Source organism: Xenopus laevis, chromosome 1L, assembly GCF_017654675.1.
Source record: "Xenopus laevis strain J_2021 chromosome 1L, Xenopus_laevis_v10.1, whole genome shotgun sequence".
NCBI classification, from domain to species: Eukaryota; Metazoa; Chordata; class Amphibia; order Anura; family Pipidae; genus Xenopus; species Xenopus laevis.
In genome coordinates, this window is record NC_054371.1 from 132,290,543 (window position 1) to 132,318,066 (window position 27,524).

A 27,524-nucleotide genomic window follows, 5' to 3' on the forward strand; every position below is an offset into this window, starting at 1 on the left:
AAAATGTTGCCACGCTACGCACGCCAACTTTTTTGTCCCTCTTTTTATTTCCAAAATGTTGGGAGGTATGCACTGGCAATCTGTGCTGTAAGATGCTATAGAAAGTGACAAGTGGACTAAAGGTGGATGTTTGGGCCTCTGTGTACTAGGAATCCCTGTCCAGTTTAATGTACTTAAGCAAACTTTATTTCTGTGAATTCCCTGATCATGTTGGGTGGAGAAATGTTCTATAAAGTCGTACAATAATATATGTTCATAGGCACCCTCATTCAAAAATGTTTAAAGGATTGTATTAAGTTTATTTGCGCCTTTAAGTGATTCCCCTAAATCAGCTGCGCGTAGGTGTGTGGCGTAAGGGTAAAAGGGTCACAGGGTCAGATATAAAAGGCGGGATAATGGCGTTGGTTGCGCTTATGTCTGTTTGATTTCATCGAGCGCTGTTCGGAAAACGGCAGAATGTTGCGCCCTTCTGGCTATTTCTATAACGTTGAATGTCCTTTCACTCCTGGGCAGGAATCATTTGGATGTTCTCGTCCTCACTGCCAGTTCCGACATGTATGTCCTGTGGGGGACGGAGATGGAACACAGAGCGACAGTGACGAGACCGTCTTAACACCTGCCCCAGCCGCCGAGACTCCCAAAGAAGCCCTGGGTGAGAAAAACTTTAAAACCTAATTGAAACATCTTGCGCGCGAGACAATTGCTCACTGTCCGGCCTGAAATCGAGTCCCGTTCATATAAAGGCTGCAGCGCCGGGCACATCAGTCTTCAGGGGCTCAATCTGTCAAACCATGCCAATACTTTCATCCTCTCTAAAACGGTTCCATATACTGTACGTAAAATGTTTTTCCTTCTATTTTTTTTTTTTTTAGGCCATCCATTTTGCATTTATCAGTCTCAGTGTTGTAATTTTTTTTTTTTTAATGTTGCCTCATCACTTTTAAATCCCATGGACAACAAACCTCAATAAGTCTATAGATATATAGAAATATATCCACTATCTGCTTTAGCACATTGTATGTGTTTGGCCCCTAGCAGCTTGAGTTTCATATTGTGGTGGTGTAGTAGTGTATCATTTACACCTGCACAAGCCCTCCCTTCCCAGGACTTTAATGGGGGAAAAAAAACTTGTCCAAAAAAAGCAATGTAAAATAGTGTGAAAATAGCTGATTTTTTAGACTGCTCTTTTATTTTGAATTTATGCCAGCCTAGAAAACTGCTTAATGAATTCTGGTTTTTACACATGGATATAAAAAGCAGTGATAAAATACTGTGCGCATGCTGGGAATAAGTTACCAGTTGTGTTCTTTGCTGTAATTTAAACAACACCACATTTGCAGGAACTTCACCTTGTTTTTGTTTTTTTTACTGTTGCCTCCTGAGAACTAAAGCTTAACTAAAGACATAGGCTAGAAATGTTGTACATTATGTTTTGGACTTCTGTACCAGTCCAAGGCAACCACAGCCCTTTAGCAGTAAAGATCTTTGTCTCCAAAGATGCCACAGTAGCTCTCCATCTTCTTTTCTGCTGATTCACTGCACATGCTCTGTGCTGCTGTCACTTACTCAGTTTAGGGGCCGACTCAAAATATACAGTACCCACAGAATATAAATATCACCATATAAGGCTGATAGTTACTACATGTCAGAATAGGAACCAGTGCAATTAGCATGAGAAACTAATAATCAGGCTTGTAGCATCCGCTAATATTACAGGCCAAGCTCATTTTCTGCTTGATAATTTGCGACGACCCCTAAGCTTAGCTTCTCAACAGCTGCTCAGAGCCCACTGAGAATGTGAGTCACCAACACTTTCCAAGATTGAGACCCCCCTGTGACAGGTTTGAAGTCCTGGATCATTGCTGCAATTGAGAAGCTGAATCTTTAGGCTGATGCAATAAATTCAGTATATAAAATATGGCATTTATTTCTTTATTTTTTTAAAAAGGAATGCAGTCTGTGTGTAAATGTATCTATCTGTGTATTCCTTTCATTTTTTATTTTCTGCTTATCTTTTTTGTGATTTCACTTCACATTTCTATATTGTGGTGTGTGTGTGTGTGTATATATAGTGGGAAAAAATACCCCCTCTTGTAAAATATAAGGATATTACAAGTTACCAAGGAGTTTCATGATCATATAAAAACACAAGGCCGAGTGTTTTTATATAGGTAATGGAACTTATAATATCCTCATATTTTGCAACTGGGGGTACTTTATTTATTACAATACACAAGTTTCAGTGAGTCATGACAGAAATGACATCAGAACTCACCGTTTATAACTGATGACATCAGAACTCACCGTTTATAAGGATATAATTTACAGGATATTCATGGCTTTTGTGTATTATTGAATGTATATGTTTAAGCATGTAAAAGTACATCATATTGCATTAAAGGGGGAATAAAGTGACTGTATATAGGTGCAACTCAAAAGCATTGGTGTGGTGGGAAACTTGTAAGGACCCCCGAAGGGGGAAGTCAGATGCATTTAATGTAAGCTGGCACAGCTAGGTGGGGGTTATTCAGATTCTCTAAAGGTTCTGTAGTGGACCAAGTGCAGTAATGTGCCATTAGTTTACTTCTAATGCATGCATTATTTTCATAGAAAAATGGCCTTGGGCCTTGCAAAGTATTAACATATATATGAAGACTGAAATACTATGCTGTCCGTTTTACAAAACCAGTGATAGTGCCAAAACCAGTCCTTAAGAGGGATATAAATGACTAAGTGCTAGGAAAGCATGAAACGCGTTAGGCGTTATAAGGGGATTCTTTAATGTTTTTTTATAAGATTGATGCAATAAACTAAACTTTTTTTACTCCCAAGCATGCTCTGGAAAATTATTTTAAGTATATATGGCTGTACCTCTGTTTGGTCTCTAGAGGACTCCAGCATGCTACCATAATGTTTATAAGACTCTACCTCCAAGCGGATTAACATTGTAACCAAACTGACTTGAGGGAGGGGCACATAGATCATAAAACTGTTTGAATCTGAGCTGAATGCTGAGCATTAATTGCAAAGGCCAACTCACTGAACATTTATGTCCCATGTGGGCCCCCTTACAGACACTGACTTAAAGAATAAGTAAACTGTTTTTTTTTTTTTCTAACTCTGAAATGACTAAGCATCCCCCCAGAGCAACATACCTTAGTCCCTTCGTTCAGTTTAATGTTGTTTCTGAATAATACGAGGAACTCCCCTGCTCATTTCACCTACTTCCTGCTCTAGCGTGAAGCTCCGCCCCCTTTCCTCTCTGAGACATCCTTAAGCTGGCCATAGATGTTGAGATTTTTAAAAGATCAGATCCTGATCGTGAGACCACGATCTTCTCAGAACAATCGTACGAATTTACCATCAACTAAAAGACCAATTTACCAGGAAAACAAAGGGGAGCTGCCTGCTTGGCCCTGCAAACATAGATAGATTGCTCTGGGACCGACAGATTTTTTTGACCTGGCCGATCAATTTCCCGACAGATGTCGGCCGAAAAATCGTAAGATGTACGATCGTTCGAATACCACTAACCGCACGCTAATTTTGAAGGATTGGTCGGGATTCCCTAAAATCGGTTGTTCGGCAAGAAAAATGTCGCGTTGATGGGGAGCTTTATTTCTTCGACAGTGAGAGTGGTCGGAGAGGAGACAGCTGCACGTGCATGTGAGACCAACAGAGAAACATGAGCCAGTGTGCACGAGCAGAATTTTTTTTTTTTATAGCCGTTCTAGCCTTTCTGCCTGACTCACTGCTACTCCCTGTTCATTCTAGTTCTAAGCACATGCTGGCAGTATGAACATGAAGAGCTCAGCTACTGCACTGTAATGTACCAGACCCTTATGTATTTCTCAGAATATTTTGATTTTATGAATAAAGGTTTTTCATCACTGTTCATTATGTATTTTTCCCACTGTTCCGATCATATTCCACCTTGCATAAAGAGCTGCTGTGTACTTCATTTTCCTAGTCATCCCTGGCCAGCATTCACCAATGGGTTAACCTCCCTCCGGACCAATGGACAGGACCTCCCACTAACAAGTTAAAATGAGAGCCCCACCCATACTCGCTTGTCTTTTTTTCGTCCTGTCCAGAGGCCGATGGATGGAAACAGACAGGGGTCAAGTCCCTGTGGAGTTCCCAGCATGTGGGGTCCATGCGCTCCCTTAGTTCACTGCATTGCTGGAGGTCCAAATACTCCCCTATGAGGGGTTAGTTAAGGAAGGCCGAGTGGTGCGATGTTGCCATTATAGGCCAAGCTGTACCTCCCGCAGAGCGGGTTAGGGAGGCGATGCTGCAGACCTGATGCGCGAGACGTCTGTGGACTGAGCGTGGAACCGGAAGTGACGTCATCGTTCCGCCCTGCGAGCGTTACCGACAGAGGAGTCTGATGCGTTCCGAAAGGAGGAAGGGCGTCAGACGGTAGTCACAGAGTAAGGTAGGCAGGGTCGCTCGGTCATCCTGAAAGACGGGATGGGCTAGAGGAGCGATCCCACACTTTACTAATACCGGAAGTGGAGAGGACGCCATTTTTGATATGGGCAAAGCGTTCTGTGTCGCAGCATTAAGGTGAAACACGGAAGTGTTTCTTTTTGGCGCCAAAATCTTCTAGGTATGGCGTGCAGCCCTGGAACAGGCATAGATTAAGTTTGTAACCCTAGCATATAGGGTAGAATTATATCATGCTTGTGGATTGGTGGGCAATTTAAGGAGACAGTACTTCCTGTTCGTATCCATTTGTTTGTGTGCTGCAATCCTGTTACTGTGTGTTACGCTCCAGGGGATAGCTTGAACATGGATACTGGTGTACCGGGCAAGACACCTCACCCCAAAGGGAAAAGGTTAGATGGTACCTGAATGCGAAAAAAAAAAGTGGACACCAAGTTTATTGTCTTAATCTTGTTTATTGTTTTATGCAGCCTTCCTGCCACAGAGAAAAAAGATAAAACACCTGAGAAGACGTCCGCTTCACAAGCTCAGGAAGATCGAGCACCTTCATGCTCTCAGGAAAATCAAGCTTTTACGGAGTCCTTAGCAGCTGTCATAAAACAAGCAGTGGTGCAGGCTTTTCAAGAAGTGGCTAGTTCCAGGAAAAGGCCAAGGCATACATATTCAAGACAGACAGACTCACTGTCAGAGGTTTCTGAAGGGGAACTTTCAGATGTTTCAGTCTTTCATTCTCCATTAGGCTCAGAAGAAGGGGAGATTGACTCAAAAGATGAGTCAAATTTTGATTTGTCTATAGTGGAGCCACTAATTAAGGCAGTCCGTCATACTTTGACATTTCCTACAGAGCCATCTAAATTGTCTTCGGCTGATAAGCTTTTTCCTTCTTTGAAGAAAAAATCACTATGCTTTCCAGTGCATGCCTCTATAAAAGAGATAATAGCTACAGAGTGGAAGAAGACAGAGAAAAGGCCACAGACGGCCGGGAAATTCCAAAGGAAGTATACTTTTGATGATGAGGCAAAATTTTGGGATGCCCCTTCCAAGGTGGATGCAGCCGTGGTTAGGCTTGCTAAGAAGACATTACCTGTGGATGATGCAGCGGTTTTCAGGGAGCCTATGGAGAAAAAGATGGAGTTTAACCTAAAAAAATCATATGCGGCTGCGGGAGCGGCATGCAGGCCAGCTGTAGCACTTACTTCTGTTTCTAGAGCAGTTAAAGTTTGGCTCCTGAATATCGAGGAAGCAATTTCATCCAACGTCAAGAGACCTAAATTATTGGAGATGCTTGCAGACTGCAAATCAGCGATTGACTTTATTTCAGAAGCTTCGGTGGACTTAGTGCATTTTATGGCCAGATCCATGGCACTTTCAGTGGCAACAAGGAGGGCATTGTGGCTGAAGCCTTGGGCAGCGGATGCAGCCTCAAAAACAAATTTGTCAGCTTCCTTTTGAAGGGGATATGCTTTTCGGTGAAAAACTAGACGCCATTATCAAAAAGGTCTCGGGTGGAAAAAGTGTATTCCTTCCTCAAGAGAGGAGAAGCAAAAGAGGCAGATATGATACATCATATGCCAGAGACAAAGACAGGCCTTTTAAATCTTCAAGGCAATATAGGCCTGGAAAAGAATACACAAGACAGTCATCCTGGAGATCGGTGCGTCCAGGCTCCAGGGGGAATATGAAAAGATCAAGTTTTTTCTCTTCCTCCTCTTCTACAGCTCAGCAGCAATGAGGATACCTTGGCTCAGGCAGAAGTAGGAGGCAGATTGAATCTGTTCGCTCCAGTCTGGGCCAAAACGATACAAGATCGATGGGTATCCAAAATAATTCAAGAAGGTTTTCGTTTGGAGTTCGAAACAATCCCAAGGAGGGATTCTTTTTTAGTTTCTTCGTTCCGAAACAAACAGGAGAGTCAAGGTCTGGTTCAGGAGTATATGAATCAGCTACTCATCTCGAAAGCCATAGAAGTAGTTCCGTCTCAAGAAAGAGGAAGAGGATTTTACTCAAGGCTTTTCTTAGTAAAAAAAGCATCCGGCGCTTTAAGACTGGTGTTGGACATGAGAAAACTAAACAAATTCTTAATAAAGAAAAAGTTCAAGATGGAGTCCTTGGCATTCATCATCCAGGCCATCTCAATCGGAGATTGGTTAACGAACATAGACTTGAAGGATGCATATTTCCACGTACCAGTCTTCCCAGAACACAGGAAGTATCTACGGTTCGCAGTAGGAGAAACTCAAGTACAATTCAGATGTCTTCCATTCGGGTTATCACAATCCCCAAGAGTTTTTACAAAGGTCCTCGTTACCATAATAGCAGAATTAAGGAAGGAAGGAATAGCAACTTTTCATTACCTAGACGACATCCTGGTGGCCGCAAGGTCAAGAGAGGAAGCAGAACGACATACAAAACGAGTATTGGAAGTTCTGCAAACACACGGATGGATTGTCAACCTAGAAAAGAGTCCGCTAATCCCATCAAGGTCACTGCCTTTTCTGGGAGCATATTTCCAGACACAGGAAAATTTGGTAAGTCTTCCAATCCAGAAACAGTGGAAAATTCCTCAGGCAATAGAAGACTTCAGAAGCCCTACGTCAGTGACAGTGCATCACTGTCTGAAAATTCTGGGCTTGATGTCTTCAACGATACAAGTAGTAAAATGGTCGAGATGGCACATGAGAGAGCTTCAAAATTTCCTACTAAGAAGAGTAAGATGTCCACAGCTAAATATGCACAAAACACTAAGGTTGCCGCAAGAGATAAAACACAACCTAGATTGGTGGTGCGTAAGAGAAAATTTGATGAAAGGAACACAGCTGGAAGAACCAGTATGGGCGGTGTTAACAGACGCGTCAGGTTCCAGCTGGGGAGCCCATTTTGGAGAACATTTCGCTCAAGGGTCATGGGATATGAAACGGACACCTTCAAATGTTCTTGAGCTAAGGGCAATAGGATAGGCTCTATTTGCTCTTTCAGATGTTCTAAAAGGGAAGAGTTTAAAGGTCATGTCAGACAATGTCACAGCAGTCGCCTATGTACAGAAGCAGGGAGGCACCAGAAGTATGACATTGTTAAAAGAAGCCATTCCGATATTCCAGTGGGCAGAAAGATGGCTAGAGAATCTTTCAGCAATACACTTGCCAGGAACAGAAAACGTAAGAGCAGACTTTTTAAGTCGAGTCACTTTAGACCCAGGGGAGTGGAGTCTTCACGAGAACATCTTTCAGGAATTGGCGAACGCATGGGGCATGCCAGAAGTAGACGCTATGGCTTCAGTCCAAAACAGAAAATGCAGAAAATTCTACGCAAGGTATCCCTGTGAAGAGGCACTGGCCATAGACGGTCTAAGTCAGTGATCCCCAACCAGTAGCTCGTGAGCAACACATTTCTCCCCAACCCCCTGGATGTTGCTCCCAGCTGCCTCAAAGCAGGTGCTTATTTTTGAATTCCTGGCTTGGAGGCAAGTTTTGGTTTCATAAAAAACAGGTGCACTGCCAAACGCAATCACAGCACTTATTTGGCACCCCAAGAACATTTTTCATGCTAGTGTTGCTCCCAAACTCCTTTTACTTCTGAATGTTGCTCAAAAGGTTGGGGATCCCTGGTCTAAGTCAAGATTGGTCCAAGAGACTCGTATATGTATTTCCCCCAATTCCTCTGATTTGGAAAGTGTTGAAGAAAGTGGATCGGGAAGCAGTCGATGCTATAGTACTGATTCCCTTTTGGCCAAGAAGACCCTGGTTTCCTCTGCTTTGCAAACTTACCTTAGAGGGTCCCAAGAAGATTTTGAAATTTCTAGGGTGGTTGTCCCAGGGAATGTTCCTCTACCAGGAGAAGGACCCCCTGTCCTTAATGGCATGGAGGTTGAAAGGGAGAGGTTAAAGAAGCAAGGTTTCAAAGAAGAGATTGTGGATTTTCTCCTAAAGTCAAGGAAGTATTCCACTTCATCTCAGTACTATAAAGTCTGGGACAGATTCGTGCATTTTGCGACCCTCAAGAACCAAGACCCAATTTCTCAGACAGCTTCGTTGCTGGTGGATTTTCTGTTCTCAGGCTATGAGAGGGGTCTCCAATTGAGTACATTAAAGGTGCAAGTGTCAGCTATTTCGGCGTTGACAGGAGTAAGCTGGGCATTGGATTCATTCGATTTTTTGATGCCTTTGTAAGAGTAAGACCTTGCATAAAGAAAATTGCACCACCTTGGGACTTACCGTTTGTTCTGGATGTTCTCACAGGAGCTCCCTTTGAACCATTAGAAAAGTCTTCTTTATGGAACCTTACCTTAAAGGTTATTCTACTGGTGGCGGTTACGTCAGCATGTAGAGTTGGAGAATTGGTTGCCTTGTCTGCTTAGAGCCTTATACGGTAATCTTCAAGGATAAAGTTGTGCTTCGACCTGCGTTCAAATTTCTGCCGAAGGTCGTATCAAAATTCCATATGGAATTAGAAATGGTTCTTCCATCTTTTTGTCCATCTCCAAAGTCAGACAGAGAAAGATATTGGCACACATTTGATCTGGTCAGCCATTGAAATTTACCTGGAGAGGTCCAAGATATTCAGAAAGTCAGACCATCTGTTTGTGATTCCCTGTGGGTTCAGGAAAGGGCAAGCTCCTTCCAAAAAGACCTTCAGCTCCTGGATTGTGTCGGCAATTGCAAAGACCTACAATATAGCGGGCAGGAAGGTTCCCCAGGGGTTAAAAGCCCATTCCACCAGAGCGTTGGCGAGTTCATGGGCAATGGAAGCAAAAGCATCGCCAGAAGCAATTTGTAAAGCAGCGAGATGGTCATCTGTCAACACATTCATTAAACACTATAGACTAGATGTCCTTGCCTCCCAAGAAGCTAGATTTGGGAGGAAGGTCTTGCAGTCAGTTATACATTGCTGAATAAAGCATATTTTTTCATTTCTGCAATATTGTGTCCCTCCCTTTTTTCGCTTTGGAAGTCCCATTGGTGAATGCTGGCCAGGGGTGACTAGGAAAACAGGAAATTGTTTTTACTTACCGTAATTTCTGTTTCCTGGTCACCTTCCATGGCAGCATTCACCCTAGATGTCAGGCTTTAGACTAAGACAAGTGAGTATGGGTGGGGCTCTCATTTTAACTTGTTAGTGGGAGGTCCTGTCCATTGGTCCGGAGGGAGGTTAACCCATTGGTGAATGCTGCCATGGAAGGTGACCAGGAAGAAGAAATTACGGTAAGTAAAAACAATTTCCTGTTTTGTCCCCACTACTGCACCTACTGAAGTGGCAAAACTCTTCAGGCAGCTCCCACAAGTTTAGGCTGTGCCTGTATTTGAAAGGTAAGATGACAGTTTCTACTGCTGCATTTCAGAACCCAGAAATCATGAGCAGAAACTTTCCTGCACAGGAAAGCAGCTGGGCTCCGTATAGTTAAAGCTCCTTACAGTACAGAGCCAGGCACATACCGGACCACCTGCAGAACTTGTGTAGATTTTATCAGCAGCCCTAAAGCAATGGACAAGTTACTGGAGACGGGAGCTATAACAGGGGGAGGGAGAATCCTGCCTGTCAACCGCTTGTTTTATTCTGTTCAGGAGGAAGAGGTGCACGTGATTTCAGAGCCGCATATCTACACCGTGTGCTGGCACAATACAGCATCTGCTCGCACCCGAACTGAAAGACGCGCGCTTTGCTTCTAAGACTAGACTATGACATATAGCAGCAGGTGGAGACTCCTGGTGCTCTAGGGAATGATTTCAATATGGCGCCTATGATAGGAACGCAGTTCAGAAGCGCGGAATATAAATTAAAATGCAAGGCAGAAAATTTGTTTGATTTAACCCATTGTGTGCTGTACTATACGTGGCTATAATAATGAGGGTACATATCTCTATTTAAAGGTTTACTTCTCCTTTAACTCAGAGTTAGAGAGCTAGAAAGCAGGAAGTATTGTTCTGTTATGTTAGACATCCAGTCATTCCAGCCTTTATACATCACATTTTTGGCTCACTATATAGAATTTTTTTTTTATTTTACCCAGTTTTTTTACACTGTTCCTTTAAGTAACAATAATCCTGTTTTCGGGTATTGCAGTAAAGATGTAAAAAAAAAAAAAATTAACTCCCATTTTATGGGTAGACCTGCACAGATGCTTATGGTACTGTAATAGGTATCTTTCACTTTTAATTCGAGACATGCTAGTAAAGCTTTATAGTGATATTAAGAGATAAGATGCGAAAACTTGAAATATATGCCAACATTGTGCATGTGCCAATGCGCAATAGCTCCTGTTGCACAAATTTAAATTGCTTTCTAAAACTTTGTCAGTAGGGTACTGAGGCTTTGGAGTTACAGTAGAGGCTATTAATACAGGACCACAGAAATTCGTAAAATTGTATAAGATTAAAAGCCTAATAGAACGTTTTTCTAATTGACCAATGCTTTTAGTGAATAACCTCAATGGACTGGTCCTTTGCCTATTGCTTTTATTTATTCAATGACTTCTTGACTGGCACAGTAAGTACTGGCTTTGTGTGTGCAACTATATTTTTCACTTTCCGGTTACTTATTTTTCTGCAGGTGGGACTAATTTGATTCCCATTTGCCAATTGCCAATTTGCCTTTGGCATCAGTTGGTTACTTTGCCAACTTGCAAAGCTTGCAGGTCATTATGGCTTGTCTACAACAAAAGTGGTCAGTGAATTATGCTACTTTTTGCACTAAAAATCCTTTGCATAAAACTCTGGTCACATTTAAAAATAGATAAAACAATATTTCATATAAAAACATAATTATGTGCTTTCTATATTAAGTTCACAAAAAGTGTAAGTCTACACATTTTTTTTCTGTTTCCTTTTATAGGTAAGAATAAAGAGGAGCTTGAAAGAATTAATAAAGCAATAGAAGCTGTAAAGAATGAAGTAGAAGAAAAACAGAAGAAGCTACTGCTGTACAAAAGTGGAATACATAGCACACCGAAAAGCACCACACTACTGACAGATAGCAACAGCAATATATCAAGCAGCCTAGATATGCAAGAGGTTGCAGATGTACAAAGTAATGTTCCTCGTAACATTTCAAAGAACAACCCTAACTTTAAGCATTGCAAAAAATATGTAATTGACCGGCGCTGTCCAGCTACTGATTTGGAGTATGACCCACTACTCAATTACTCTGCTGGTTTATTTGGAGGAATTGCAAAAGAGGGTGGGGCTTGTAAATCAAAACTTCCCCATGATGATGACTTGGAAGCCGCCCCTTGCAAAAAACTGAGAGCAGCATCTCCGATAAGACTGGAGATTAAACTTCAAGCATCAGATGATGAAGATATACTTGTAATAGATGAGCCTCCTTTAGAGGCCAACACCGAAAAGCAAGACACAAGTAAATGTAATTCTACTGATGATGATAAGTCTATGCTGTTTTGTGACAGCATTGTAGAAAACGCGGCTCAAATGGCTTCTGCAAATACTGAGAAAGGTGACGTTTCTCTACCAGATACTGCAAAACACGCTAAAAGGGAAACTGAAACAAAAGCTTTAAACGTTGCTGAAACATGTGTAATGCAGAGTGAAAATATTAATACAGATGATAAAAAACTTCCCTGTGCAACTCCAAAAGTAGTATATTCCTATTTACCTATTCAAACAGAAAAGTGTGAACCAAAACATTCCCCCTCTTCCGAATGCTCTAAAGAGAATCAAAAGCAACTGCATTTAGAGGGCATAATGTCGGCATCTAATCAGAATGACTTTTGCTGTAAGTTGGATGAAAAGCCCTTGATGGAAAATAAAAATGTCTTTGGGACATTTGGGGGGTCAGGTGGTATTGACTGCATGCAAGCAAGTCTTCCTACTATTGAACAATCTTCTACAGTAATCGAATTAAGTGCTAAACCTGAACAAAAATGTCAACTGGAGAGTCCATCACCAGGCACTGCAAATGATGTGATTGTGTTAGATTCATCCTCTGATGCCGTGGATGGGTCTGAAGCTGAAACTGATCTTTCAGATTCTGAGGATCCAATGGATGAATGCCTCAGGATTTTTAATGAATTTGCTGAAAAAGAAGCAACACAACATTCAAAAGAGGTTTACTTTTATTGCAGTCTTGCCAGGAGCCTTATTTAAATTTTTTTCTTGCACCTCTTAAATATGGGTTTTATATTTATTTAAATTACATTATATACATTTCTACTTTTATCCATAGTGTGCAAGCAAAGGGGTGGGGGAAGGGGTAAATGCGAACCCATAGTCATTACCAATTGACAGTATTGCTACGGACATCATTTTGAATGCAGTTAATATCAGGCATGTTAAAATTGGATGACACAAGTGGTCAAATGAGAACACTACATAAGGATTTAAAGCATATTGAAAATTCTAATTAACACTGTAGTGTCCTCACCAAGTTAAAATGCTTAGGGTTGAAAGTGATGCTCTTTAATAGTCACATAATTGAAATTGACACGTTTTCTGACTTTGAAATATTGCTTTATGCAGGTTGATCTGGATCACTCTGAAGAGTTCATGACTGAAACTAAGCCAAATGATATGGTTCCTACTCAAAAGAAAAGAATTGCTCATCCATCTACTAAAATCGATGTAAGTGGGGTGTATAGTAGGTATCTGTAATTGTCAGGACATGCAGCTTGGATTTTGTGAAAAGTACACCTGATGGTCTGGTAACTTCACTGTAAATGCTTTACAATTTTAAATAAGCTTTAAATTAAGTACTGATGTACAGTGAATCCTAATCTATTGCAGATACTCCAAACTATAACAATAACAGGGCCAAATGCGGAACATTTTTAAAAATTTTAACTATCACAAGTAAGGGAAAGCCATTATCCAGAAAGCTCCCATAGACTACATTTTATCCAAATTTTGAAAAAATTATTTCCTTTTTTTCTCTAATAACAGTGCCTTGTTCCAAACTATGATATACATAATCCTTACTGGAGGCAAAACAAGCCTATTGGGTTTATTTAATGTTTAAAAGATTTCCTAGTTGACTAAAGGTATGAAGATCCAAGTTACAGAAATATCAGTTACCCAGAAGACCCCAGGTCCCATACCTGTACTACGCAAAACTTGATGTGTGTACCTTCCTGGCACTGGATTTAGGTTATACATCTTTTCAACTTTTATTCAAAATGGTAGAAGTCCTGCAAAGCAAGCACAGTTTTTAGTTTTCTAATTGTGGTTATACAATAGAAGCTGAATTTCACCCAGCAAGATCTTTCTCATTGGCTATTCATTGGTTGATGCCATATTTAATGACACATAATGTTGATTTTTACCTGGCAGATGGGTTTTTTTTTTTTTTTTTTGCTTAATCACTTTTTGTTTTCACTGCTGGGCCCTCTGCTGTGGGCTATAGAGTGAATAAAATGCAAGTTTAAACAAATTCTGCAAATGGTCTAACAACTTATTTATTTAAGTTTACTAGTTTGTACAAAACCAGTTACCCACTTTGAATTCTTCAGGATCTTTGCTTTCTCAAACTGCAGACAAAACCAAGCAACAGCATTCTAGTTCCTTATCGTGGACCTGCTCAACAGCAGATACATCATGCAAGGATATTGAATGTTCACCAACAAGCTGTTCAAATAACAGCAGCAGTTAAAAGTGGCCAGGCCTTTGTAGCTTCTACACAAAAGAGAATCACTGGCTGCATAACTCCAGCTTTTAACAACCTTGGACAAATGGGTATGCTACTCCAGATACAATTCAACAAATTTTACTGTAATACTCTTAAGGTACAGCTTACTCTATGGCTGCTGGATTTTTCATTTTACTTCACTTTTCCCCCCTTTTTCCAGTTTGTGTTAATTTAGTTGAAGTCCAGCCAATCTTGTCAAGCAGAAGTCAATTTACTGGTTTCCTTCAAGGGAACAAACTTGGCACTTCGACCCTTATGAATGTTCCTCAAAAAAGAACCATACAGACTATCCCTATAAAGGTATTAAGAAGCCTACAATTTGCATAGACTTTTAATTTAAAATTATGCCATAATTTGTCATTTTTATTTTAGGCCACTAACCGCAGGAAGCCTTCGGTTGGATCAGAATCTTGTTCTAAAGTGCCGCATGAAACAAGGCAACGCTATGTCAACTCTTTTGTTGAGGAATTCTTAAAAGTGTCTGCGACTGTTCAAGAGGCATTTGACAAGGTTAAAAGCATATTTACTATAACTCTTGCTTCTTGTTGGATTAAAAGTCTGCAAGGAGTTGGCTGCAATTTTACGAATGGTTGTTGAGTGATGCTACAAGTTAAACCCTTGACTTCAATTCAAAGTTACAAATTTTCTAAGACTATTTTGAAGATAAATGGATATTTTTAGTGCTCATGGAAATGCGGCTTCATGGTTTTCCACGTACTGCAATAGTGCCTATGGCCTGTAGAAGTGTAAATTGACGCTGATGTGTATTTTTTATTTTTTTGCACTAAAACTGTTATAAACTGTAAGGTAGAAAGTCACTGCCAATTAGGGATGCAATGGATTCGGCCTTTCGGCTGGATTTGGCCGAATCCTTCTGTCCGGCCGAACTGAATCCTAATTTGCATATGCAAATTGGAGGGAGATTGCATGACTTTTTGTCACAAAACAAGGAAGTAAAAACTCTTTTCCCCTTACCACACCTAATTTGCATCCTCTTTCACAGAGGATTCAGGGGTTCGGTTGAATCCAAAATAGTGGATTCGGTGCATCCCTACTGCCAATAAAATTTTGAGTTGTGAATTTTGGATAAATGTAGTAGGGGTAAATTAGGTAAACTTCATTATAGCAGGCACAAGTGTGACCGTCCCAATAAAGTGCTATAGAATATGTCTAAACACTAAATACATAAAGGATAATGATTGATCCAGTTCAGCATTCTTTTAGTGATGTATCGAATCTAGGATTCAGTTTGGGATTGGGCTTTTGTCAGCAGGACTGAAATAAATCCATAAAATCTTATGACTTTTTGTCATGCCCCCCCCCCGGCATGGTTGTTTTTAAGGCTTCCTTGCCCTAATAATGCAAATTAGGGTTCAGGATTCTGCTGAAATCCTTCATTATTTTGCATCTGTAACCTCTATAGGCCTTGGCAGAGGAAAAAGCTATATATGATCGTTGTGGAAGTCGAAACATGTATCTTAGCATAGCAGTGAACAGCCTGAAGAAGCTGAGAGACCAGCGAAGTGTTCCAGGTGGTATGGTATATTTGTTATATCTCTGCCATAATTCAAAGGATGGCTAATACTATGTTACGGAAACTTTTTTTTTTTTTTTTCTCTTGCATTTCATAAATATGCTTTTTAGGTTCAAAGCAGCCAAAAACCAAAGTTCATGCATCTGGATTGAGGAAACAAGATGACAAAAAAGGTACTTTATGGCTTAAATCTAGTTAAAGTGTAAAAAAAAAAAAAAAAAATGTCCTGTAGCGTTAAGCCAAGTATTTAAGCTTTTTAAGGTTTAAGCCAAGTAAAAAGTGCCAATAAAATGGCGCAAGGGGAAGCCGAAGGGTTCCTCTACCCAAAGACTCTTTCTGCATATTGAAACTTTCAGATATGTTAAATTAGTTTTATTGGAACGGTTTTAATAGTATATGTAAATGTAACTGTTATTGGAACTCTGAAGAGTGCAGGGGCTGCAGTTGCTCTTGTGCCCACCTATGACAATTCTGCGAGAGGATGGATTGTGAAAGTAGGTGCTTGTCTAGAGGGTGGGGCAGTAGTGTGGTCTGGGTTCAAATCTTGCACTGGAGCCAATGTAATTGAAGCCAGGCCACACATTCAAATGGGTATGTCTAAACTTAAGTAGGGATGTATGGAATCCATTATTTTGGGATTTGACCGAAAGCCAAGCCCTAATTTGCTTATGCAAGATAGTTAAAAAGGGTTGAACAACCCTCTGGTTAAAAAACAAAAACAAAACCATTTCCATGTTTGTATGATGGAACAAGTTATGATTTTAAGCATTTGGTTGGGCCCAAGCACTTGGATTGGGTCAAATCCAGATTCTGTACATCCTAATATAAAGTAGCAGTCTTGCTTAAAAAAAAAAAAAGTTAAACCAGCTATTGTATTTATTTACTCTTGTCAGTGCTGTACTCTGGTAATGACTTCTTGAACCCTCGTTATGGTGTATGATGTATTTGGTCAAATGTAACTTCTAATTTTGTATGTAACTGCGTGTCTGTGACTTTAAATTTCATGGTGTCAGTAGTCATAGACATTCTTTGATGGTGTGGCAACACAAAGGTGGACCAGCATTCAAGGGGTCAGGGAATAACTGCTTTGTATTTTCAGATTTTGGAGGAACTGACCTTTACAATCTCCTCAAAGAATATGTACTGTCTGATGAACAACTAAAAGACAATGGATTTCCCCAGCCAAATCCAGAGAAACCTGGTAGTGCTTTATTGCACAATGCAGTAACAAAGTCTATAGGTACCGATGGTAAGAACTGAGAATGTTATCCCTATAATGGAATGGCTTTGACTGTTTAGCTTCCAGATATTTACTGTATTGTCCTATTAACAATGAGAAGCACATCATCGTTGACAGAGGTGCTATGCATCCAGTACCACTGATTTAACAGTACAGATATAACCTAATCGGCCTGTTTCTCATCTGTGCAAAATATTGGAATATGTCTGCAAAGTGGGGTAGGAAATAGAAAGCACTAAAGCAAAGAAACACCACCCTGATGGTTTTTTTTTTGGTTATAGGGATGCACCGAATCCAGGATTCGGTTCACAATTCTGCTTTTTCAGCACCATTAGGATTTGGCCGAATCCTTGAGCCTTGTCGAACAGAATCCGAATCCTAATTTGCATATGTAAATTAGGGGCGCGTAGGGAAATCATGTGACTGTCACAAGAATCTTTTCCTTTCCTGCCCCTAATTAGCATATGCAGATTTGGTTCGGTATTCGGCCCAATCTTTCCCCGGGGATTCGGCCGAATCCCAAATAGTGGATTCAGTGCATCCCTAGTTAGTTACTACTTATATACAGTGAATCCATTATTTTTTGATCTTTTGTTAAAAAAAAAAAAAAAAAATGCTTTCATGCTAAAGGGAATGTCCGCTCTAAAGGAATTTTTCATTTAAAGATCAGACCTTGGTGGCTGAAACCCAGTGGTGAGAATAAGCACATGGGAATATGTTGATACATTTAAAAAAAAAAAAAAAAAAACATTGCCTCCTTGCATATAAAGTTTGAGACATCTGGCCCTTCCTATTTCCAGCCTCTGTGCAGAGTTAATTTAAATACAAAATTTTTGTTTTGAGGGACCGCCCTAATATTGAATGTCAGGGACTGATTTTTTGTTCTCGGCATGGCATTCTGCATTATATGTTCAAATGTAACAACTTGTTTGTTGTTTCGATAAAGGAAACCAGCATTACATAACCTTCCATTATTCCCAAATCACTGTCAATCTAAACAGTGCTCCATTCCATATTTTCTAAGAATCATGTTTTGGCAAAGGAGAACACTTGAGTATTTAAGGCTGCTGAGTTTACTTTTGAAAACCTGGTTTACTGAGCAATGCTGTGTACAGGCCCACATACCTATGTAGCTGACATGGCAGCATTCCATAGAATTGGAGAGATACTACTCAGATGTGCAAAAGTCTTGTAATGCAAAGTACTCCCCTTTCAAAATCATTTTAATGATGCAAGATCAGATTTCCCTGGATGCTTATGGAAGATATGGTTTATGAAAGTTAACGCACGGTTTCATGATTTGTTACCATATAACCTACCAACACTAGCTGCTGTATGTAAAGGCAATGTAACAGATTTTTCTCCTTAGTCTGCTTGTTGGACACAGGAACTATGGGTATAGCTTGAACCACTAGGAGTCGAGACAAACTAGTCCCTCCTCTTGCTATACCCCAGCTCCCTGAGCCTGTTCCAGAAATTCCAGGACCTACACCCCAGGTAAGCCTATACCCCATTGGGGCGTAGGCAGCCCAATCTAGAGACCCACCTTCACAGGGATCTCAGTCTCCACCCCCCTTCCCAGTGGGCTTCTCAACTGGTTGCTGGCATTACCAAGCTGGCCAGTTCACTAGACAGGCCACTTAGACAAGCCCAAGCCACCCAAGCGCAGGGCCCCCTCCTCTTCCTCTGCATAGAGAGACGAAGAGTCTGTTGCTCCTTCCCCCCCCATCTACATTCAGGAGACATAAAGCTCTGTCTTACGGAGAGCTGTCTCAGTTCAGATCAAGAGTAGGAAGATTCTCCAAAATTATCGTCCAAGGCCATTGACTCCCTAATTTCCTCTGTATTAGAGACCCTACAGGAACCTGGGACCAGTTACAGTTCTGCCTCAGGTCTCTTCAAACGTCAGAGTAGATCTTCCCCTCCCATGATCAACTCAATCAGATCATTCAGCGGGAGTGGGATAAGCTAGAGAGGCGTTTTCAACCAAATAGTAGCCTCAAGCTATATGCTTTCCCTTCAGTGAATGCCCCTGTGTCACGTCTATCTAAGAACACAGCTTTGCCTGTTCCTGAAGCAGCTTCCTTTAAGGACTCCATGGACAAGAAGAAAGACAGAAAATCGGACTCACTGTTCATTATTCCGTCTGGGCCCCGCCAGGGCTCTCCTGCCTCCAAGGCAACCATATGCCGTTGGATCAAGCAGACCATTCAAAGGGCTTACACAGCTTGGAGACAAAGCCCCCCAGCTAGACTCAAGGCTCATTTCACTAGAGGAATGAGTACGTCCTGGGCTTTTCAAAATCAGGCTTCGGCTGAACAATTGTGCAAGGCTGCCACATGGACTTCCATCCATACTTTTGGAAAATTCTACCATTTTGACACATTTGCGGCATTGGACACCCGCTACCGCAGGAAGGTACTCAGTGGCTAGTTCCACATATGCCTCGCCTTCCTGCCTGTGTCTTAGGGGACAGCTTTGGTATGTCCCCATAGTTCCTCTGTCCCCCCCAAGCAGACTAAGGAGAAAAGGAGATTTTGTGTACTCGCTGTTAAATCTCTCTCCTGTTGCTTGGGGGACACAGGACTTCCGTCCCTGGTCAAAGCTTTCAATCGTTTTCAGACATGGTATCTCCCTTTTTGTATATAGTTCTATAAGGGTTTGTTTCTATATTTAACCTCCTGTTCCTAGCTTTGGTACAAACTGGCTTAGCTCTGCCTGTGGGCTGGGGTATAGGCGGAGGGACCATATTTACTGTGTCCCCAAGCGACTGGAGAGAGAGATTTAACAGTGAGTACACAATCTCTTTGTTATTTGAAACAGAAATGTGGATAGATCTACCCTAAATCCTACTGCCCGTTTTTAATATTGGTCCATGGTAGCGACTTTTATCTTCTGATAAATTCATACCATACCAGAAAACTGTCATTGCAAAGTGAAAAACTGCAACAAGATTGAAAATGAAAATATGATGTAGCATTCAAGCACGGACTACCACAATATCACTATACACATTATGTAACGGAAGAGTTGGATCTATTATTATAGTTGGGACCTTGGGAATTATATACACAATTTAATCTTTTCTTTCCTGCTCAATTTGGGAAATCTTGAAAAAAGCTCTGAGGAGAGTTTGCTGTCGATGTGGAGAAACCTATTCCGTAACACAGCAAGGAAAACACGTGCGTAAGGAGGAGTGCAATTACCACTCTGGAAAGGTATTACGGCACAAAGGTAAGTAAAGTGGTTTTCATGATTGGGGTGGGTGGGCATGATTAAACTTTCATAAAACAGAATATGAAGTGTTTGAGTTATTTAGTTCCAGGTGGTATAGAAACGCGCTACAGTTGTTGTGAAGCCGTGGTGGGAACTCCTGGTTGCCAGATGGCAAAGGTAATCTCTATTTTTCATCAGAAAATGTTGGCTTTTTTTTTTTTTGTGTTAACATGTAATGTGAGCATGCGGGCCTATAATCTCCTTCCTTTGACAAAGACCACTTGTCTTCATCTCAGCCACTTATGCACTTTCTACCTACTGTCTCGTTCATTACTGTGCTGCATGTCTATATCAGGGTGTTGTAGTGCCACTGTAATTATCTTTAGCTTATTGCCTCCAGTACTGTTTGTCTTGTTGCCTCCAGTACGGTTGTCTGGCTCCTTTGGGGTGCTCAGACATTTTGGGGATAGAGGCTGTTTGCTTTCTTGGATATATCTTGAATGCTTTGTTGAATATGTACCATCCCTGGTATTCTGATGATAAAAAGGCTGATAACAGCAGTGTTTGTATACATAAGTAACGTTATGGGTAAGCGAAGGCCAGAATAAATATTGGCTATATAATATTAGGGGAACTAAACATTTCTGAAAGCCACTCTTAACTGATGTAAACTAATTTAATTATCTACCAAAGCTTCTAGGCCTTTCATTAAGAAACTTCTAATTCTATAAAAGGGTATAGAGAAGCTTGACATTCTTAAAGGAACAGGAACGTCAAAAAATAAGTGTTTTAAAAGTAATGAAAATATAATGCAGTGTTGCCCTGCACTGGTAAAACTGCTGTTTGCTTAAACACTACTATTGTTTATATAAATAAGCTGCTGTGTAGCAATGGGGGCAGCCATTCAAAGGAGAAAAGGCTCGGGTTACACATCAGATAGCAAATAAGCTCTGTCTAATGGTATCTTTTATCCATTAGTTATCCTGTGCCATAAAGCAGTTTTTCAATTTCCGCCATTGCTCCCCAGCAGCTTGTTTATATGAACTATAGTAGTGTTTCTGAAGCAAACACATCAGTTTTACCAGTGCAGCGCAACAGTACATGATATTTTCATTACTTTAAAACAAATTTTTTGGTGTTACTGTTCCTTTAAATCCCAACCATGAATTGGGTCAGTGTCATCCTGCAAAAATGCACTAGCATGGTCTTGTCACTGAAACAATTCTTTCAGTACCCAGTTCTTCTCTTCTAAGTCTTGAATAAATACATGAAACCACTTAAATGCAGTATATACATGATTACTATTGTGTAGTAATTGGATAAGGTTCAAGTGTAGAAGCAGTAGCACGTGCGTAGATGTGCTCTTGCAAATTACATTTGAATGGATGCAAGTTTGTATTCTTCCTAGTGCCTTGAAATTTGAGAGAGAATGTGTGGCAGTGGCTCTAACAGTACCATATGTTCTTAAATGAGCATGAGTAGATTGTTTTCTGTTATCAATATGCCATTTTGTTTTCACTAGCTTCATGTTCATGATGGGCAAAAGGAGAATCTTGATGGTTTTATAAAAACTTTTATAAAACTGCCACCTTCAGTTGGAAATCCTGGAGTTTTCTCAGTGGACTGTGAAATGGTAAGTAATTCATGAAATTTTATGTTGGTTACTTTCTCCTTTGCTATATTAATAAATTAATTTGATCCCATCCAATGTGTACAGTGCTATACAATACAAGGCTTGGAACTAACAAGAGTCTCTGTGGTTGATCCCAGCTTGCAAGTGGTATATGATACATTTGTGAAACCAGATAATGAAATTATTGACTACAACACCAAGTATGTGGAATTTCATGATTCTAAGTTTATTATGGAGTTTAACTGGATAGCAATATTTATATGTGACCATTTTAATTCACCACGGCAAACGTGCACTGCCAAGTTCCCTTCTGTCTAAATAAGCTATGTTTGCACAAGAACTATACTTCATAGGGAATTTAGTGGTTTTTACTGTTGTGAAAATGCAAGCTAACATTTCCACAACATGGGATGACCTAGGTTGGGAGAAATTACCTCAGGCAAGAAAAAGGAACATGGAAGTGAAGTAGAGCAGACTGGAAAGAGGACTTGATTGGGTGAAGAGATGAGTAAAAATGGAGGCAAAGGAAGGAGGTAGTTTGTATGGCAAAAATAAAAACTTGATTTAGTATTGGTTCATGATGGCTACAGAGTGATTTTTAAGGAAAGGTTATGGGAAGGAAAAATTAGAAACCACTACAGAGCATAGAATTGTAGAACGTAAAAACTCCACAAGAAATGGATCTATGTTACGTATGGCCTGTGCAACTTCTGAGTGTTTTCAAATCCATGCAGATTCCACCTCCATTACCATATAATAGTTTAATTGCTACTCTGTCCATGTAGAAGCATTAGGTACTAGTTCTGGCTGCCTTACTAGTCAATTTATGGTCTATCTTTATCTACACCTATATAACTATTCTATTTGTGGTAGGTTTGTGGTAAATATTACTTGGAGCAGGAATAGGCTTCTTTATGTTATTAAAAGATCTCTTCTTAAGGTCCGTATTGCCAACATATAAACTGGAGATTTTGATTACAATGCTTATTCAGTGACCGTGTTTCATTGGTTTGTAGATTTTCTGGTGTTACTGAGGATAATTTGAAGAATGTGTCCACATCAATTCTGGATGTACAGGCTGTTATGCTCAACATGTTCGCTGCCGATACAATATTGATTGGGCATAGCTTAGAAAATGACCTTTTAGCTCTAAAGGTAAATTATTTTATAAACTACTCTTCTGCTTAACATAGAAAAGTTTTAATTCCCATTTTTATAAATTTTTATATTTACACTAGGCCATGCCTTTAGCAAACAAATATAAAGAGATCATAGTGGTCTTGAGTTGTATCCTTTCATGTCAGTTTATAGTTGCCCTTTAATCATTCCTTGCTCGAGGGAGCATCTGTTGGGGGAAAAAAAATCTGGTACCTGTATATAAATGGCAAGGCAAATCATTTTACATACTGAATTTTTAATTGTTGTACAGGGAAATCTTTTATTATTCAGTAGCCACAAGATATTGCTGAGCTGGTGGTGGGGTGGAAATCATTTAAAGGCACATGTCAAGGGTATGTTAAAGCTCCTACTGCTACAGTTTCATGGTTTAGTTATTAAAGGGATAATTAACCATTTGATTGCTTGCTGGCAAAATTATGCCCTAGGGGGAATAAAATGTATGTTAGTCTAGATGACTACTTGAGGAATATTTATGCCTTGAGATTTCGACAGTTCACAAACAATTTTTTTCTTTTTTTAATTTTTTTTTTGCAGCTCATTCATGACACTGTTGTTGATACCTCCGTAGTATTTCCTCATCGGTTAGGTCTACCCCATAAAAGAGCACTCCGAAATTTAATGGCTGACTATCTTAGACGCATTATTCAGGATAATGGTAAGGACTTTACAAGCTCGTATCAAGCTTAAAGGAACAGTTCAGTGTAAAAATAAAAACTGGGTAAGTAGGCTGTGCAAAAAAAAAGCTTGTACTATAGTTAGCAAAAATTTAATCCACAAGGGCTGGAGTGACCGGAACTCTTGAGTTAGTAGGTGACTTCAACGATTTGCAATTGATCATCTGCATACAGGTAAGATTCAAAAGCAAGACGTTATGGCCCATGTGCCTCCCCCATATCAAGTCACTGGTTACCAGACCGTAACCAATCAGTGCAAAACAGGAAGTAGCGTTCTGGCTATTATATTGGATATCCAGTCACTCTAGCCTTTATACGTTACATTTTTGGCTAACTCTATTGCAAACATTTTATTTGGCACAGCCCATTTATACCCACTTTTTATTTTTATACTGAACAATTCATTTAACCCCCCCATGCTAGTAGCTTTGGGATTGTGGGTCTGTTGGCGTATGCAATGTCACCCCTATGTTTAAATAAAACTGCAAAAATGGGTATATAGGGAGCATGAAATTTACTCCTTTCTTGCTCTTGTCTTTTTTTATTTTTTCTCCCCCATAAGAATGAAGATATTTAAAAAAAACTTTTGTTTTTTTACAGCATGCAGTACATTTCCTGTACATTTTATATGTCCAATTATTGGTATATATCGGTCATTGATGTCCTAGTACATGCTTAAAATAAAAGAAAATTAGTAAAAAGAAAATTAACAGTTAACATAATGATATATTTCTGTAAAACTAGTTTAATTACAATCCATACAGGCTAAATTATTTACTTTAGGTATGATGATAAAAGCCTATTAGTGCAGTGTCGCCTTGTGGTTGTTCCAGTCCCTTGAAGTATGTCTAACCCCTCTTTTTGACATGAACTTGATTCAGTTGGGCTTACCAGTGAAATGGTACATAAACCGCATCTGAACATCCAGATTCCCTGGTATAAATATAAACATTTGCTGCTTGTTGGGGTCCCCCCCCCTGTGTTTTTAAAAGTATGTCCCAGACTCATTTAAATTAAATATACACAAGTTAGTCGGCTGTCCAGGAAAACATTTATGCAAGGGAATCCATGCCAGTGGTTATGGCAAATAAAATGCCACTCCTACTATTAAATGAAAAGTACATCGAATGAAAGGTTCATGGTGCATTTCCTATTATAAGAAGCCATGACAGACAGGATCATTTTAACCATCACTGGTTTTCCCTGACAGCAGTAGCAGGCAGTTTTCAGCAGTTACATGATTCATATATTTTATCCCTGGTGATTGTCGCTTAATCAGTACAAAAGACTTTCAAGACATTTGTTCCCTGTAAGTAGGGAAGATTTCCAGTGGACAATGTTTCTGTGTGTCCTCACCCTTAAATGAATATAAGGCAGTACAGGTAGTTTTTGCTTGTTTCCCCAGTTATTAAAATACAGGGCAGTTCTCTATCAGTAGTGCTTATAAGTACCTCAATGTTTCTTTTCTACTTTGGGCTATCTGTTCATGCAGCTATGTGTTGTGACCTGCCCATTGTTCTGTTAATTGACTGCTGCAGTAAAGAGTGACTGAATTTATTAGCGCACAAGTCGCATGGATAAGTGCACCTGGGAGAGTAAGAAAATGGCTAGTCGTGTCAAAATTTAAAAAAAAATTAAATAAAGCCCTTTAATTGTCTTGTAAATAAAATAAAAAAAGATTACTATAGAGGAGGCAGATTCATAAGGGTGAGGTCTGCTTCCTTTATCGTTGTGCTTCTGTTCACTGAAACCTGGTGCATTTGCAAATCAGTAACTTTTTTTTCCCCCCCCACTTGGTTGCTAGTTGCCGGACATGATTCTACTGAAGATGCTACAGCCTGCATGGAATTGATTATTTGGAAAGTAAAAGAAGATACCAAAGGGAAAAGATGAACTCAAATGTTTTGCTTCTGCACTTGTCAAATTTGTATTCAAATGTCATTGGTCTGTTGTGTGAAAGCTGCACTAGCTTATCTATGTATCTATATTTTTTTTTGTGTGTATCTGTGATTATTAGTTTTTGATCCTATTCCTGTTTTCTTATGCTTGTAGATTATTTTGCTTGTGTAAGTGCCAAGTGTAGAGCAATCCTATGTTGGCTTTTGTTTTCCCCTTTATTGTAAATTTTTGGCATAATGCTCTGGTCTGCGTAAAATGAATGGGTGATTTATTCTTGCCTTTCTCATGGAGCTACACTTTGGTTAGGTACATTTGAGTGTAATAGGCTATTTGTATAATTAACATTATTTTGTTCTGTGTCATGTGCAGGAAATCTAGTCTTGCTTGTCACTCTATGATACCTGAGTACCTGCACTTTGCTGCTCAGCTACACCTGAACAAAGCCTCCAATTCTGCTTTATCACCTCACTGAAGCTTCAGTACAAATATGCAGCCTTAGTAAAAGGGTGAAAGTGCTACATGAAACTGTTTAATGCCTCAGAAAGCAATAATATGGCTGCACTTATTGTCTGGTTTTTTTTTCCCCCTAAAATTTTCATAGTATGAAAACTATGAAATATAACAGTTGAAAGGCAACTTGGGGCTGTGGTCTCATACTATTCTAATTTTCTGAAATGATCCTATCCTTTACGTGTCTATGGTGAGAGGCAGCAGCCATGTGTTCGGAACCATTTGACATGGAAAATGTATTAAAAAAAGGTTTTTGGCTAAAAGATGAAGGCAGAGGAAAGACGCTGGTAATTGCAGCAGCCACATTTCTGTGGCTTGTCCATGAAATGTACCTTAGAGAAACAATTTTGTAAACCTCTTCTTGGCAAATAGAGATTTTGGGAACAGCTAATGCAGGAATCAAAATTAAATTGAATATTTTTGTTGTGATATTGTCCTTTATTTATAGTGCTACCCTATTTCACAGTTCTGTACAAAGTATAGATTGTTCAAATCGGTTTTTGCTTCTGGAGTCGAAATGCTTATCCATTTGCTGCTCATATTATGGTCTGTTTTATGAGGAACCTATTAACATGTCTGGGAGGAACCTGTAAGCACAGGGAGATAAAAATGTGGCTCTTTGCCTGATTCTGCTCCCTCCACCCCCCCATATGTAAGTGAGCCAAAAACAAAGTTATGTTGGGGATGTCTGCAGATCCAGTGGAATTGGACCATATTAATTGGTGTCTGGCAGAATGTTAAAGGCACCTTCATTGAGATCGACTCCAATTTTGGAACTCTTAACCAAGTCAGAAGTTTTACAGTTTATAGCTATAGGGTCACTTGAATTTCTCTATATTTTCATGGAGACATTTGAGGGCATATTTATCAAAATGTGAGTTTAGCCCCATAAATTAAAACCTCATGGGATTTTTAGAATTGTATTTATCAACAGCTGAAAGTTAGAACTCACCATTTGATAAATGCGGTTCTAAAAGTCTCACAGGAACTAATAGAACGTTGGGGAGTTTTTATTTATTAAACCGTAAACTCACATTTTGAAAAATTTGCCCCTTGCTATCACTATATTTAGCAAAACCGCAATTTGTTCTGTCACCATATAAAAGTACAGGTTTGGGATCTGTGGTTTTAGTGTAATTTGGATCTGCTTACCTTAAAGCTACAGAAACATTTAGGGGCATATTTACCAATTGAAAAAACTTCGAAATTCAAAAAGACTAACCATAGGTTTTTTTTTTTGGTCGAATAGGTTAGTTTTCAGCCGAATTTGATTTGTACGAATTGAAGGAATAGTACATTAGATCAAATTTGATTAGAAGTTTTTCCCCAAAAAAAAACTGGTTTTAGATGGCGAATGGTTGAATTTTTAAAGAGGCAGTACATGATAAATTTTGATATTCAAAGTTTTTTCAAATCAAAATTGGACTATTCCCTAGTCGAAGTACACAAAAAATAGCTCGAAATTAGATCTTTTTTCATTCAAAAATTCACCTCAACCTTTGATAAATCTGTCCCTTAAACTTGAAAGGGGTTTTGAACTTGACTTTTAGTATGATGTAGAGA

The 27,524-nt window shown here is 39.7% G+C and overlaps 1 protein-coding gene across 3 annotated transcripts; it reads left to right on the forward strand.

Annotated features, from left to right (window-relative positions):
• The first annotated feature begins 383 nt into the window (after positions 1 to 383).
• On the forward strand, positions 384 to 26,390 carry LOC108713948 (RNA exonuclease 1 homolog). 3 transcript variants are annotated; one of them, XM_018257708.2, is made up of 16 exons: positions 384 to 652; positions 11,275 to 12,503; positions 12,915 to 13,016; positions 13,901 to 14,123; positions 14,237 to 14,376; positions 14,449 to 14,586; positions 15,500 to 15,608; positions 15,721 to 15,783; positions 16,710 to 16,859; positions 19,971 to 20,084; positions 20,170 to 20,243; positions 21,589 to 21,699; positions 21,784 to 21,899; positions 22,716 to 22,854; positions 23,413 to 23,533; positions 25,357 to 26,390. In XM_018257708.2, the coding sequence occupies exons 1-16, from the start codon at positions 457 to 459 to the stop codon at positions 25,443 to 25,445; spliced, it is 3,114 nt and encodes a 1,037-aa protein (XP_018113197.1). In that variant the 5' UTR covers positions 384 to 456; the 3' UTR covers positions 25,446 to 26,390. The 3 variants fall into 3 exon arrangements, with proteins under 3 accessions (XP_018113197.1, XP_018113191.1, XP_018113206.1); XM_018257702.2 differs by having other exon boundaries at positions 385 to 652; positions 15,500 to 15,611; XM_018257717.2 differs by having other exon boundaries at positions 386 to 652; positions 13,925 to 14,123; positions 15,500 to 15,611.
• The last annotated feature ends 1,134 nt before the right edge of the window (positions 26,391 to 27,524 follow it).